Genomic DNA, 16,780 nt, shown 5'->3' on the forward strand with positions numbered 1-16,780 from the left:
GCCCCACGTGTGACAAGGACAAGGGTAGTTCAAGGGAGCGTTACAGGTCCCCGAGCCCACAGGGGTATGTGCCATTGAGTTTGGACCCTTTCTACAATATCGCCACGATCGGCCCACTTTGTTGTTCTACGCATCGTTTTGACCGCGGACGCAATCCACCAGAACCTAGCCAAATACAGCTTCGCTGTAAGAACTGGCGTTCCTGCTGAGCAGCTGTGCATATACAGTGGGGTACAAGTGGAACGACAGTACAAACGCTACACGCTACGCACGCAGACGGTTCTGTTTCAGTCTCACCTCATGTAGGGTGCCTACATGCAACGCCGTTTAAAACGGCGTTGCATGTAGTGCGGCGCTTGCAACGCCGATTGCGGCGCTCGTCATCATGCCAGCGTTGTGAGACGCCTAATAGCTGTTGTTTCATGGGCTACTAAATTCTCGTGTTTTACTTACCCGAAGAGCGACCTGATTATGAGAACTCCGGAATAAAAGGGGATGCCATAGGGAAGATCTCAGGACAGGTCGCGAGATAAGTGAAACGTGCCATAAAGAAACATAAGCATACCGGCATGCACTCATAAATTGATATCTTGAGGCTTCCATAATTACACAAACATTCTGCCCCTTTCACGCCAAGCAAACTTTTTCATGGCCGCTGATAATCTGCCGCTGCCGGTACTTACTTGGTAAGTGCGACGTCGCTAACGAGTCTTTCGCTGACGGCCTCTCAGATTTTGGAGCTCGCCGGAAAAACAAACGAGGTTAATAGGATCAGTGGTTATATAAAGAAAAAGAATTAAATGAAAAGAAATTGAACTCGTAGGATATTGGATTCCCTCGTGTTTAAGTCGGTCTTCATTATGACATGCTGAAAAAATTGAAGTTTAACATTAAAAAGCAACCACTCTGTAGTATATTTCGCTTAATAATTATCGTTTTTTTTCGCTTATCACGTTTAGGAGCCTTCAACAAACACGTCCAAAGTTCCAAGTTTTAAGGCATCCAGGCGTCGGGTATCTCATAGCAAGCCCTCTTGACAGTTTAAATAAAGATGACCGACCTTAATGTTTCTACGCAGCCCTCGGCGAGTTTGCCGCGATGCCTGTCTTGTTTATCTCTTCTCCTTCTATTCATGTTTCTGAACAGGTTTGTTCCATGAACAGCGCAGAATATAGGCACCAAACATCGTCGTAAATAATGACAACGACGGGGCGCAACATCGTAAAAGGAATATTTGTGCTAACGCTGCCAAGTCAACACAATTAAGTTGAGGCGACCATTATCCACCTGGTATGATGTAATAATCCACATTACCATGTTTACAAAATTTTGCAAATTACATTAATTAGATGGAATGTTACCGCATCTTGCGTCTTTTGTGCACGGTAAATTTTTGCATAAGCACTATCCCCAACACGTACAGTTGATTCATATAACATAAACACATGATTGCATTGTATGGCGCCGCTATCTAAATCAGCACTTTTGCCTCTGTCCTTATATTTTTCTGCGTTTGTATATGCTTTCAGTTCTTCTATTTTTCCATCTGTGTAATTCCATTGCCCCCCCCCCCTAACGTAGCAAAGTGTCGCCAGCGGGTCTTTACGTTGGCTAACCGTCTTGTCTTTCCCTCTCTTTTTTGATCCTGGCATAACGTCCGCATAACGATGCGAATAATAGCGACACATGTATACAGCGCATACGTCTCGGAATGATCTCTTAGTATTCACAAGGTCTGCTCTCACGCAATGCTACAGAGAACTACGTGTTTGTTACCCTTGCATAGGCAGTTAAAAGCAATAAGATAATTGTACAAGCCTCGAATATAAGGCGACTATGTCGGATACATGTAGAAATATATCCTATTTTTCGCTATTATATTTCACCGGCGAGAAGTACTCCAGTCGTCGAACGACTTGTGAGAAGGGAATTGTAGTAAGTGAGAGTTTGGCGCTTTGCTGGAATGCCCTAAAGTACTGCGCGAAACGTTATTACCTTCGACGCGTGCGCCGACCGGATATCTGGCAGCATTCCCGCTCAATCTAACGGTGACGTATCGGTTACAAAGCACTCGAGATATCTCGGCACAGAGGCCATTAGCGCTGGAAGCAGGCTCTCGACTGAACGCTGTATGCCAGTAAACGCTCTCACAGAGCGAAAGCTATCAATTCGGACCGTCACCGTATGAACTTTTCTTTCATTTTTCATATCTATTTAGTGTTTTTACTCAGAAAACATTTTCCTACGCTCTCGACCGCAAAGAGAAGCAGCACGGGTAAACATATGGCGAACTTGACTCTCCTCTCAAAACGTTCATTATATATATATATAGTTAATGTATGCTTATAGGGCTCGTAAAGTCAAAAGTCATCAAAAGTTCATTATTGAGGAAGGCGGGTTTTTCTGTCATCGCTTTACAAATGACACCTTCTTCGTTTTCGGCTGAGAAAACCCATTTGTTTTTTGCCTTTCGTACTACACCGAACGACGCCTCAATAACGGGCACGGGCCTTTGAATGTAAAGACGCGGTAGGGTTTATGTTTTCTTTTTCTTTGTTTTCGTTCTTTTTTTTTCAAGGTGGTCGAGGTGTGGTTGCCCGAAGGCAACTCTATCGAAGCGACTTCTACTAAGGGAATAAGTAGAAAGAAGGACTGTGTATAAAGCAGAACAAACAAAGAGCAAACTTCTCTTGATTTATTCTCGTATATGCAAACCGACTACTCTATTACGTATTATTTTATTTTATTTATGATCAGTTTCATTCATAACTTCATTTATAATTTTCTTATCCTAAGGCCACTAGGCTCTGCATCATCATAATCCTCACCATAATCACCATTAATCGAAAAAGCGATGAACGGCGTGTTATACTACGTAGAACTATGCTGAATATATTCGCAATATAAACATCTGTGGGATGATGAAGAGGCGATAAATGTAAACAGACAACATCACAGCTGTACATAGATAAAGACGACCACGTATATATAGTTATGGGTGCTTTGCACCAATGTGCAAATCTCAAAGATGACCATGAGACGCCCCTCTTTCTGAAATAACTGCGTAAGAATTTAACGCTCAAAAGCTTTCATTATTCATTATGTACGATGTTTGTTAAGGACAGAATGACGTAATAAGCAGCCCGCAGGCGTGCAAGAATAAACTGTCTATTTACACATCGATGGAGTTCAAAGCCTTGGCGGCGGTTCAATCTAGTATTTAAACAGTTAATTCCATTTAGCAAGCCTCATCTCCGTTATCTCAATAAAAGTGTTTTTTTCTCCTAAAAGGTCAATGGTAATGTACAGGTATACAGTCGAAAAAATTAATATAAGAAAATGAAACTGCAGCGTACTCGCTCCGTCGTTTCTACGACTGCTGGTTGGTGCGGTATTGCGGAATTTATTTTAACAGCGAAGCTGCTTAAGCTATCCGTAAAACCGTGCTCGTCGATCGAAAAAACATCGCCAAACGAGGACGTCACCGCGCGTTGCCTAGCAACTACTACTACTAAGTGGTTCATTTGGAAAGGAAAGGGTTGGCGCTATCTTCTGCAGCCCTTGAGGGAGCACGGCTCAGCGCAACCACCTCATGGAGCGGTGTATGCTTCGCCTCCTCTCCGTGCTGTGCACATGTTTCCCTGACATGGGACGTTAAGGAGAGCATGCACGCGGTGCGCGCTATGCTCAGACGAGAGAAAAAGAAAATGAGAGCGAGAGAGAGAAAGAAATTGTAGCAACACCAACGAGGCAATGCGCAGAGCTGTTGCCGACGCCGTTCGCGTTTCCCCGTTTCCCCGCGTTCGCACCGAACGCGCGCGGTCTCCATGACTGCAGCAGGTGCCTCTGGCGGCGGCTAGGCAGGTTTCGACCAGCCACGCCCCGGCAAGTGTGGAGGCGCAGATTGGCCGTAACGTAATCGGGGAGATAAAGCTCGGAGCCGCCGCGACGGCGGCAGAGCTCTCGTTGACTTTGCGGCGAGTACTTGTAGCCTTGACATGGGACGACCAAAGAAGATCCAAACACCCGAAGAAGAAGCCGCTCGTCTTGAAGCACGTCGCGCGGCCAAGCGAGAATCTGCGCGTCGGCGGCGAGCCGATTCGGAAGGCTGTGCCTAGCAGCACTTAGAATTTTCTAGCAAAAGTTACCCAAGCCTAGTAAAACCTGGAAGAAGCTAGGTCGATCACCAGCTCTGCTGTTTACTCCAGCCTTGCACCAATAGTGCAAGCTGCCCACGTTTTTTTCTACGCGAATTCTTGAAGCGAGAATGGCCAACCACATGCCGATTCCACGTAGCATTGCCAGGCTGTCAGGCAAAAGAGATGTCGCTCGTCGTATTTCTTTCTTTCTTTCTTTCTTTCTTTCTTTCTTTCTTTCTTTCTTTCTTCTTCTTTCTTTCTTTTCTTTCTTTCTTTCTTGCTTTCTTGCTTTCTTTTTAATTGTCGTTCACACACTGCAATTTCCTGTTCGTATATGCTCGCATGGTTCTGCAGTGTTTGAAGATTTCAGTGTGCATGTTTTTCCAGGCTTATTCTAGAAATTGAATTGCTGCAACCAGCAGGAACATAAAGGTGAACTTTCGCATGTAGTTTCACTTCAGCCTACGTATAGACAGGCACTAGGTAACAACACGTTAACGAGGAATTCGCTTGCTGTTACAAAAAGCGAGGAAACGCCAATTGCAAATGCCTTCGCTGTCATTTAGCAGTAGAGCAAGATAAGGGGAGAGGCGGGTCAAAAAACGGCGATTTTCATTAAAGAAATAGGTCTTGTGTTTTTAGTTGTTTCAGCAAGATTGATCTCTCCTATTTCACATATGAAGAAATCAGAGCCAGAAATGATCGGGAAAAGTATAATAAACTCGATTAAAGCCCTCGAGGTGGCAAGAAGAGTCACAGATATGACACATTTTCAAGCGCGCGATGGGTCAAACCGCGGTTTCACATGCCGTTGGGCTCGTGCAAGGTGGTAGGCCTAAGCTTTTTCTCTCCAAGGTTAGCTTTGCCGCATCACAATCTCCCTGACAAGCAATAATAATAATTAACAGAAGTAAACAACTTTTAAAACTTTCAATCGCATTTTTCTCAACTTCATATTTTGGGCAAAACAATGCGTTTGTGCACAACATTTTATGTACTTATTGTGGTCCAATCAAGACCACATTTGATGGGCGTAATTTCTAGGATATGTAGAATGCACTTATCTAGGATTTAATGCAATCACTTTGTTTTTTAAGGATGAAAATTTTAATGTACTCGGGCACCAGCCATTGAATATGAAGCACCAGATACGAAATTCTCTTAAAATGTTGCCTGTAAAGGGAATCACACTATCTTGCTTATTAGCACTCAGTGGAGTGTTAGGGATAAGAAAAATAATTTTGCACTGCTCTATCATGCTAACTGTTAAGTCCAGCAGCTGCACAAACATACACTGCTTCTCACTTATGCATGGCACTTAGGACACGAAAGCATCGAGATATCCTAAAACAAAAGGTATATTTCGAATGAAGAGATCAAGCTCTATAATTGGTAAACTTTTCATTCACCCAGCATCATTATTTAAAAAGAAATGTTTCTGAGGAGCATTTCCCTTTAAACGCTCTGATTGCGTGTGAGCCTGTGAAAGAGAGGGCACCTGGGCGTGCTCGCGTTTGCGTTTAGGTGTGAAGGGTGGATGCGTGCGGGCGCGAGGGTGAGAGGTAGAGCAGTGTCAGTGCCCTGCACACTATTCTCTTGAGACTAGCGTAAGCGTAAAGTGGCTAATTTATTGTGTTTTCTTTCTGTCTACTGTTTCAGCTTTCCGTGCGGTCTGAGCCATGGCAAATAAAGTAAATCCCACCAACAGCGACGCTGCCTCATTGAAGACGCTTTCAATTACGACACTGAGAAGCACTACTAAAACACCCTGAAGGTGCGGAACCTACGACAATGTATATTTTACTCACTGTAACATCCAAAGTCCCCTGGTTTGTTTAAAGACGGACGCGCCACGTTGTCATCGCTGCTTGCCGAAATTGTAACTTTCTCGCAAAGGAATGTCAACGTGACCTTACTAAAGGACTGTGTGCGCACGCAAAAGGAGCGCTATGTAGAAGCGCGTACAGCACATTCTACGTACTTTACATCCTGACAGTACGAACGTTGGAGGCGGAAGACTGGCGCAATGCATGGGGTGGTCAAGCACCTGAGGATGTACAAATTCCCGTGCATTCATAAACGCAGAAAGAGCAAGTATAGTCAATGAAACAAACTCGCAGGCTAACTCATTCATCCATCCTGTCACATGTGCATGCTTGCGAATTGAAGCGTATGTTTTCCAATAACAAGGAGTTGTGGGCGTGAGCAGGGAACCAGTAAACAGCAGTTGTTTACTCGACAGGCAAGTGACAAGACGCAGAAAAAGAATTCATGGCAATAAACTTCCCGACATCAAGATGCCTTGCTGCTGTGTCACAGTAAATTCTGGTCACTCGATCTGCATCTTTTTACAGGCTCGGAAAACACTCGCTTACGTGCCTTTTCATAAAACAGTTTTCTGCTTCTTTGTCGGATTAGTGGTCCGTTCAGGAAAAGAAGCTATTTATAGAAGCAATCCTTGGCTCTGTGTACCCCTACCCGTATGTACTTTTTATCGTTGCGATTATGTGTGAATACCTTCCGCTCATGCGCACTTAGGTCACGAACAAACTCCGCTTATATGCACGTCAACTTATTTCTGTAGACTGTATGTATTACTTAACGAAGGCATACTAGAGCAGCGTGTTTCTTCAGACCAGCTGCCACGTGCAACGAATATTATATTTAAAACAAACGAAAAAGAAACATTTGTGTCCGATAAACGTAAACTGAGCACTTGTTCATTTTCCAGTGTTCATATTTAGAACTTTTTTCATCATTCCAGAATAATCTCTTTTGTATTTACATGTTTGTTTAATTGGAAAAGTGCTTGAGTGGCGCGTGATTAGAATTAAAGTCTTATCGTGACAAATAAAGCTAAATGCCTTTGATAATACCTTTTACTATACCGTAGTTCTTTGAATTTCTGTATATTTCATTTCTCCTATTACCTACCAGTTCGTAAATACCATTGATTTGGACGATGAACAAGACAAACGCTGTCCTTACATAACTTTCGTAACTAAGACGCACGAACAAGGATGACGTTGAAGTGACGTCATTTTCGTGGTTTATGCACACGAGGGCTGCTTTGTTCAACTGTTCCCACTACTTTACGTGGTGTAGTCTTCTGTAATACCGTTTTCAAAGACGGGAGGGAAAAGAAAGTCAGCTCGTCTCTATTCAAGACCGCATCGCTCGCCAGCTTTACGTTGCGAAAGAAATCGCCAGGTCCGCAGTGGCTCAGGCCATCACATGATTGCTTTTGGTTTCACAAGAAGCGCTCATTTCTCGCAACGCTGTGAGTACCGTAATTAGGCACGCAGCACTCAAGGCTATTCAATCCTCATGGCTGTTTATAGAATTCGTTTCTTCAGGATTACTGACGGACTGGAAAGGCAATAGCTGTCAAGTGCGTTGGAAGAGCTTTCTTCTGCCTTCACTATTCTGTGGCTGCTTTCTGAAGGTCTCAAAAAGCAACACGAGCCACTAGACTTTCGTGGCGTGGACACAAGACTGCAGGAAACGTTCCACAGGAGAAATTGACCTTGTAAACTGTAGTTAATTCTTTGTTTATTTCAGCATTAAACTTGGTTCAACTGCGCAGACTTCTGAACGAAAAAGATAAAATGAACATAACAGCTTTCCTGATATGCGAAGTCTGGCGTTGTTCCTGCCCATCAAGTGGTCCTTTCGATGTTGTAGCAGGTTTTTATTTCGACAGTCTCGCCAGACATTTTTTTTCTATTTCTTTTGTTCGTGGTTTCCATGACGCATGTGTCTGAACCTGAGTGCACTTTCCTGTTGTGAAGGTCGACTGCAAGCTCCACCTTTTGTTATCTTCGGTGGGTGAGAAGGATATTGAGCCAAGAGATTTAACGTGAGGTTGGATGAAAACAGTGAAAACAAATGACGACCATATACTTGAAGTGCATTGCACAAAAGCGTTGATGCGTCTCCCTGTTGTGAAAACAAAATGGAGCAATGATTTTCTGAGGTGACTTGATCTACAGGATATGCTTTCAGTTTCTATCGTGCAGGAGAAGACACACTTAACGTCGTGTTAGTCGTTTTTTTTTTTTGTTCATGTTGGACTGCTGTGCGCATCCAAAAGTCCTGAGTATTGCCCATTTCAGCGGTCGGCAGATGGGGATATTCTGGTTGTCGGTCTGGACAAGTTACATTTTACTGCAGGAAGACAACAGCACAGAAGGAGGGCAAGCAGTAAAAGTTTTGCAATCTACAAATGGCGTGACTGACACTACTACGACGTCGAAAGCATAGCTAACTGATGAGCGTGTCGCGTGATGACAGCCTTTCATCATTAGGTCGAAAGGAGCAACGTTAGTTGAGCTTGTGAAAATCCAGTTGCAGAGCATCCACATGTGCGTCGTGACAACAGGATGGAAGACGAACAATGATTATCCAGGATGTGCGTCTCCCGGCCCAGGCTTCGTAAATGTATTTGTCTTGCGTGTCCTCCTGCCACTTGATTCTTGCCTTATCACCCTTTGTGGGTATGTGCAACAGATCATCATCATCACCCTGATCATCATCAGCATCGCCATAATCGATGACAGCAAGTTCCCCACTAAGCCATAATACCATGTGCCATTCATGGCACATGGTATTATCACCAAACAAACTTGCTATTTTTCTTTCGGTAAGTCGTTTCAGCATTAGTGTTAGTGACATGGACAGTGAATCTGACTGATGAGCGTTTCGGGTGCATTACATCTTCGCTCCTGAAACACCTAAGTGTAAAGCCATTTCTTTCACTACGACACAGCCTCATGTTCTTTCTTCTGTAGCGAACCCGATACAGTAAACAAACCCGTACTTGCACGACCTTGTCTTTTTAAGTGAAGGTTGTATTGGCTCACAAGTTTCGGTGGCGTTGTATTCACGCAATAACTCACGTGTGGCGCATACCCCCATTGGATATGCCGGTATGAGCCAGGGATATGCGGGTATGAGCCAGGGAATAAAAAAAGAAAGAAAGAAAGAAGGAAGGAAGGAAAGAAAGAGCAGGGGCGGGGAAAGCGGAGCCGGCGCCGGATCACATGGGTCGTTTGGTGTGTCACAGGCAGGGAAAGGGAAGGAAAGGGAGTAGGCGCGCGCTCCGCCGGGCTTCCCTCGCCTCAAATCAGTTTCGGTGGCCGGATGGGAAGGCATTTCGTGGTGCTTTCCGCCGAAGAGCAGGCTGTGCTTGAGCAACGGCTCCGCGAACTCGCTCGGGAACGGGCTCGTCGTCGACGTGCCGATTCTAGCGCGAGCGCTTCCAAAGCCCAGGCGAAACGTCAGCGTCGTCTTGCCCCCCAAGGAACCCGATAATGGTGGTGCACGCCTTGGCAACGCTAGCGCCAACTTCTCCGGTGCGACGACTAGTTTCTGAACCGGAACTTCGGAGCCAGCGGCAGTGCGTGCGACCGGTTGTGGTTCGAGCACAACGTGGGACTCGCCGGTGCAATTCATTCCGAGGAACACCGAAGAAACACACAACAAGCTTCGCCTACCCACATTTCCTAGACAGGGGAGAGGGCTGCTGATTTTGTTTATTCAGGACAGCTGCCACTGACCTCTCATGTTGTGATGCAACGTCCCTGTGTGGCCTGCAGGTAGTAACATACATCAGAAATGCGTATTTGTTTCTGTATACTATCTTCAATGCCACAACGTAAAACCACATTTGCGGGAAAAATTCTCGGCCACTTCAGCATAATTCGCGCTGGGTACGGCGGCCTGTCTGTCTCGAACTCTGCTTTGCTGGATTTTGGGTGTCATTCGACAAGATCGCAAAAGCCTACCGATGTTTAATATTTTATTCCCGTAATTGTGAATAACACGAAGAGGAGCTGTAGCGGTGAGCACACATTGTTAACTTATCTGTCTTTCCAGTCATATTCATCTGCAGACAGCTGGCCTGTCAAAAAATGCAACTTTATTTGGGATGATGCAGTAAATAAATGTGATCTCAGTTTAATGCCTTTTGCCACAGCTGATGACAGGAGCCATGCCTTGACACCGTCAGTTTTGTATCTTCTGTCTTTTTTTTCCTTTTATTTATAGTTCTTTACCACGAAGTCTGTAAAATAATTTTTACGGGTTTTGTACCTTAATCTTACGCTAATAAATTATGAAATTATGAACAAAAAAGCTCCATTTCATTGTTCGAACTTATTGCGAATTTTAGTGTGATTAAGCAACCTTAGGCGCACCTACCGCAAAAGTGAAAGGTTGCATTAATTTAATTCGCTTCCATTTCCTGTTTCATTTTCCAGGTCGTTTAGACAAATATCTGAACATTTTTGAAGAACGACGACTATCCCTCCTAGAGGAAAGCTTGCAGTACGCCACCGACCACTTACACTATGCCATTGAGTCATTGTCGCCTCTACGTTGTCACTTCTTTGGTAAGTTATTCACACGCTTGTTACCACCTGAAAATATAGCACGCAGTGTCACCGAGTGCTACACATGTTCTGTTTTACCCCCTAAAGTGTGTACGGGTTAATGTTCGTCAGTTTTATCCAGACGTAATTTTCGTAAGATACGTATTTCAAGGTACAACAGGAGGCATTACGGCTTCGTTTTATAAATACGGTGTTGTTGATAACATCAGAGTTTCTGGTATGTCGGTTCTTTCTGGAAAGATGAAAGCTCCTAGCGACTTGCTGGTTTCAAGAACTGCCTCGCAATGCAAAGCCTCGCAGATGCTGTCAAAATATTTTCATTTTGGCAGTTAACGTGTCATTAGGAGGTGCGTCCCCATTCCGCTGACCCAAACGTACATACCTTGTCCGAAAGAAGCGTTTCTTTTTTTTACCATATCTAATTTAATTAACGCTATTAACCTGTCCAAACTATACCTTGAAAGAATCGGGCTGTATCGCAGCCGTGACAGTCATTAAGAGGTGTGACAACGCGGACGCGAAATCGCGTTTGTTCATTAAAATATGCTTGTGCTTGTGTGTGTGTGTGTGTGTGTGTGTGTGTGTGTGTGTGTGTGTGTGTGTGTGTGTGTGTGTGTGTGTGTGTGTGTGTGCGTGCGTGCGTGCGTGCGTGCGTGCGTGCGTGCGTGCGTGCGTGCGTGCGTGCGTGCGTGCGTGCGTGCGTGCGTGCGTGCGTGCGTGCGTGCGTGTGTGTGTGTGTGTGTGTGTGTGTGTGTGTGTGTGTGTGTGTGTGTGTGTGTGTGTGTGTGTGTGTGTGTGTGTGTGTGTGTGTGTGTGTGAGAGAGAGAGAGAGATGTCTATCATTGTCGTTGATATAGCTGTTCTCTATTGCGTGTACATCATCCTTTTACACACTTATACTTTTCCTGAAAAGTAGCAGTCGAGGCCCATGTTTGCAATCCTGAAATCCCTCTGCACTTCCCACTCCGTCTCTTCGTGTTTCCTCGCAGCTGGCTGTTGGCGGCTTCGGGGCTGCGTGGGCACGGAGTTCTCTGTACGAGAAGGTCCCCGGCACGTGTCGGATGGAAAGCCAGCTTTACTTGGAGCCACGCTTTTTCAGCCTAATCACGTGTGCGCGCTGCTACAAGTACATGGCCAGCCTGGCTTTCAAGAACGCATCCAGACTCACGTACGTGCCACTCCTCAATATCTCATTTTTAGGCAGGACAGAACTAACAGATTGCTAAATGTTTTGCCCCCTTCTCAAAAGCTTTCGCGTGTTCCATTGGCGGCGCGCGGAGTTCAGTTAGTAATTCTTTGCAGTGCTTCAAATGTCACTATGACTAGATGCCATGGCGTCAAATAATAGGAGCGATAACCATGACAACAGAGAATCGTCCTGCCTGAATGCACCGGCGCACCTAGAAAATAAAACCACCACATGGATGCCATAGCAGTCTCTGTCGAACAAAATTTTAAACGCAGCAAAACGAAACAATCAGAATATTCCGAAAAGCAAGGTAATTTTTAACGCGACGGCGTAAAGGGCCCCGTGTCGCAGAAGATGCGGCGTCGGAAAGCGGCGTGCGATGCGGGTGGCGGAGAAAATCATCTCCAACCACCCCGACCGCGCAGGCCATCCACGTGGTGCAAGGTTTCGGTCAACAAAAATTCAATTTCTCACAGTGAAATCCATCAGTACGACTTTCCCATTCGGCGTCGGATTCGCCATCGGACTGTTTACCAATCGGCGTCGGATTGCAATTTGAATGTACGAGAAAACCTAATTCTGCTACGAGGAAACTCAAACACAAGCCCCTTTTCCAGCATTTCTACCAGACCTACAGCCGCGCGTTGCGATGCGAACGGATCCCGATAACGCTATCGCGTTCTACTCTTAAAGGCGAAGCTTAAGCGTCCTCCATTTTTTTTTTCGCAAATGTTCTTGCTCAGTTGCCTCAGACCACCAAGCAAGACTTGTCACGCGTACCAGAAAATGGAAGAAGGAAATGTGGAATTCAGGTAGCCTCAGATCCTGTTCTCAGTCATGCAGTGAGTGATGGAGAAACGTACATGAAGTGTTAAAACAAACTACTTAAGCAGGCGCCTGTAATCAAAAACATCGAAATGTGAAAAACGTCATTTTTGAGTACGTAAGAGCTGGGGACCGAATTCACAAAGCTTTTCGCCCGTAAGTGCTCTTTACATTTGACTCGTCGCCTTCTCTAATAACACGTCAAGCATTGGGATTGGCTGGCATTTGCTCTAACGAGCAATTCTGGTGTAATTACTTTCTGTGAATACAAGCCTTGGCGGTACAAGGGGCAACGAAGGCTCTTTTGTCTCCGTCACCATCTGCTGTCACTCGGAAGAGACTACGCTACGTGTTGACCAAGAATTTTTCTTCATAGGACACATTAGTAGCAAAAATAATGCAAATAATCAGAATAAAGCTAATTGACCTCCAAGTTGCCTTATATACAAGTGCCAGGGGTAGGACAAAACCTGGGACCGAATTCGCAAAGGTCCCTTTTTGCACATTCCTTTTGCCGTTGGCGGGTCACTTTTGTTAATAGTATGTCCAGCACAAGATTGGCTGGAATTTTCTCTTACGAATTTTTCTTATCGTAACTGCTTTTTCTGAATACGGGTTCAGTTACTCAAGCGTCCTTTGGCAGTTTAGTACTGCTTCGTCTCATCCCGTCGCGATGTTGGGCTACTGAGAAGATTCCGCTGAGAGGCTGGCCATACACTCTCTCTTAAGCAGTAAACAATGCGTTTCTGTGTGATTTTTTTTCATGCGCAGGTACTGTCGTGGGGCCAGGCTGTGTCGGGGTGACTGTGACGGCGAGTGCTTCACGCCATACGGCAACAAGAGTGACGTGGAAATCGCGGACACCTTCGCGAGGAAGCTGTACGCCGACCGATGGGAGAGCTGTTGCCGCTCTGCTCGTCAATGCTGCCAGGAGATGCTCGAAGATGAGCTGGCCGAGCCGACAGACACCAAAGGTAGGAATCGCACATGACGCTAGTCACGAAGCCAAACAAAAGCTCCGTAGAATAGCAACAATGACCTCATTTTACAGCAATATCGGGTTGCGACTTTATTTGATGATACCATGCACCGCGGAGCCGTGCAGGTCGTGGTCGTGAGTACCTAACGGTAACGTTACTTTAAGAAAACAAGAAATACATAGTTTGAGGAAAAGCGGGCGGTGAAACCGATATCAAACTTTGGTCATTTTGCTCTGAAATAAGACGATCCAAGTGGTGATGAGCTGTAAAAGTAGCAGTGGCTGACGAGGTCGCCTTTGCGGTTCACGCCAAGGAGATGAAACAGTCATAGCCCTTTTTGAGTTTAACAATTTAGGTAGGGTACAAGGTAATACTAGGAGGTTGAATACTAACTGAACTCGAAAACGCATTGGGGGTAAGCAAACTTTTCATGAAGCTCATGGTTACGTGCCACTAATTGATAAATGCATAATTTATAAATGCGTTATGCGCCGAGGTAATGTCGTGACGTCAATAAATGACCGCTCGACACAAAGAGGCATATTGCAATGAGTCAACTGCAATCATCGACGCTTGACGATGCTTCACACGAAATTATCGATGGCAGTCTTCCATTAGCTTGAATTGTTTTTGTTACTTGTCTTGGGCGGACAAAACTCATGTGAAAAGGCGCAATGAGTACCGTAATACACTTTCACCACACTACATGCATACACGTCTATTTCTTATTCTTGCGTCTCTTTGCCGGCATTTTTTACGTCTAACGTGTCATACATTGGCGCTCATGTTTCCCAATAGACCGCTCGTGAAATGTGATCCTCGAAAGCCGGTCTTTTGACCTACTGTGCGCCTTAACGCTGAAGCCCTTCCAGGGTATTAGTATGCATTTTGTAACTGTTTCTGGATTGTTTAGAAAATAAAGCTTTCGCAATGGAGGTATAGCCCCTCTACGTGAAAAAGTTGGCATTTAACAAACAGGCTGTTGTTCGAATGAATGATTGCAACAGCACAATAACAACTAGCAAGTCACGTCTGGCTCATATCTTCTCAGCTCATTTGGCTGCAAACCTACCTTTCATCGAATATGTTGGATAATGAGATATATGAACAGAAGATACGTGAGGTTGTGGAGGCTAATCATAGCTGAAGAAAAAACGTTGGTAATTGAATTTCATTCTCCCCTGTTACCTCTTTTGTCTGTGAGACTGATTTGCTTATAAATGCCTTGACATTTAGTACTTATGTTTCTTTATCTTCAATAAAATTCTCACTTCTCAGTCAGTGTATGTAATGAGCACTTTCGTGCTTGTGTTTAGATTCCCGCTCGCGCTTCTAGCAAAATTAATTTCAGCCACCTCGCCCAGCTGTTCACTTCATTGCTATAGTTGTAGCAAACTCCCCAAAAGTGGTTGCAGAATGTTGCGAAATTACCTTATGTGCGGGAAATTACCGTTGTGGGCGCAATGAGGGAACCAACACTGCGTAGATTGTCGTTTACGACCTTTAACTCTTTCGTCGTCCACGTCAGTAGCATTATCACTTTTAGTCGCTCATTTTTCTTTACCTTCGCTTTCTTTTCGCTTCACTTTACTTTCGATGTCATTTTACCTGCCTACACCGATTAGTACGTTAATGATTCATGTGCACGCCATGCTTTCTCTCTCAGAAGCCCGTGAGGGTTTCCTTTTTACCTTAATGCTATATTCGGGTGGATGACAATTTTTTTCTTTTCGATACTGCAAGAGTGCGAAATTGGTCTTCTTAGAGAAAAAAATTTACAAATCTCTACATTGAAATACAAAAACTAAACACTGCCAGGAGTTGCGAGCTTGTGAACATGAAATGGAAAGTTTGCATTACACGCGTTTCACTAGCCAACTGAAGGGACGCATTATATATATATATATATATATATATATATATATATATATATATATATATATATATAGCTCCATGTTTCTGTTGTGCGTTCTACAAAACTACGCTGTGCACATGCTTTGAATACTTGGAGCTATCGCCGGGGAGCGATTACCATAATCGGAGATTAGGTTACACTGGCGCAGGAGCGAAGAAACATAACGCCTGCTTAGTGCTCCACTTATGAACAGTTAGAGCTTATGAACGTATGCAAATAAAGATACTGCGCCGTAATAGCCTGATCTCTACATTGTACCTAAAGCTTTGCAAGCGTTTAAAGCATTACTGCGCATCTTGTATGGTGCCGGCAAATCTGCGTCGCCTCTAATCTGTCTATATATGTAGCTGTGGTCGGCCTTCTTTGTGGGAACTGCGATAGAAGGCACTAGGCGTAAGTGAAATTACATTGAAAGCGTTCACCGTGAAATGCGATAGTCAAGAAGTGTCGACAGAGAAAACTCCTGCGGGAAAAGTGTGCATAAACCTCGCTTGGCATAGTCTTTGTTGCGGGAACTTTGGGAACCGAAACAAGTAAATGCCCATACAAACTACGTACTTTCAAAGCAGGCGCCCGAAATAGCTGGAGGCCCAGCCAGAGGGGAGTGTCGTAGACCAAACTTGCTGGTTTTTACAGGTGCCACGAAAAACAATGGACGAAGACTCAGTTCTCTTTAGTTTTCGTTTTTAAGCTTTTCGGAACCCACAATTTCCCCGACATAAAGTTTCGAGGGATACAGTGTGGTCCACTGTAAAATGGAACATGGAGATGCTATTTGTTATCAACTATTGCTGAAATATGGCATACAACCCCAAGGACAAAGTTTTAATGCCTAAATATTATGCCCGATTGATCATATCACGCACTTTTCCCTGAAAACGTTAAAACATTCTCCTTCAGGTCGCTGCGACCGGTCAGACATCTTATTTTTTGCTTTGCAACAAAAGCGACTTTGACGCAACTGAGAGGCGCGAATGTTTACGAAAGATATCACTGAAGAGACACGGTGACAGCAAAATGGCTACTAATATGGCGTAAATTGGTTTAGTCGTAAGTTAAAAATGTCAAGTTTTCTTTTCATCTGAGACGTGAAATAGGTAGAAGAAGGCGACAAAAAGAAACAAATCTATATTTTGTGCACATGTGAAGCAGCCTCTTACCAAAACAAAGAAAGGGTACTTGAAGTTTACTTCGGTTCTTTGCAAAAAAAAACAAAGCATGGAAAACAAAGCCCACGGGTTATGAGCACTTGTGTAAGGCCCGTCCTCTCAAAGCGATAAACAGAAAGCAGACATTAGCAGATCATTACCACACATCGCTTATAACAGTAATGTGACCAC

At 44.5% G+C, this 16,780-nt stretch overlaps 1 protein-coding gene across 2 annotated transcripts in view; it reads left to right on the forward strand.

Annotated features, from left to right (window-relative positions):
- The window catches only part of LOC119442193 (calcitonin gene-related peptide type 1 receptor), a 123,804-nt gene that overhangs the window by 78,618 nt on the left and 28,406 nt on the right, over positions 1 to 16,780 (forward strand). For both annotated transcript variants that reach the window (XM_037706971.2, XM_049661953.1), the window contains exons 3-6: positions 5,799 to 5,913; positions 10,400 to 10,531; positions 11,521 to 11,699; positions 13,317 to 13,519. In XM_037706971.2, coding sequence (XP_037562899.1) covers positions 10,490 to 10,531; positions 11,521 to 11,699; positions 13,317 to 13,519 — 424 coding nt within the window. In that variant the 5' untranslated portion in view covers positions 5,799 to 5,913; positions 10,400 to 10,489. The remainder of the gene's footprint in view (positions 1 to 5,798; positions 5,914 to 10,399; positions 10,532 to 11,520; positions 11,700 to 13,316; positions 13,520 to 16,780) is intronic.

This window comes from Dermacentor silvarum, chromosome 2, assembly GCF_013339745.2.
Source record: "Dermacentor silvarum isolate Dsil-2018 chromosome 2, BIME_Dsil_1.4, whole genome shotgun sequence".
Taxonomy (NCBI): domain Eukaryota; kingdom Metazoa; phylum Arthropoda; class Arachnida; order Ixodida; family Ixodidae; genus Dermacentor; species Dermacentor silvarum.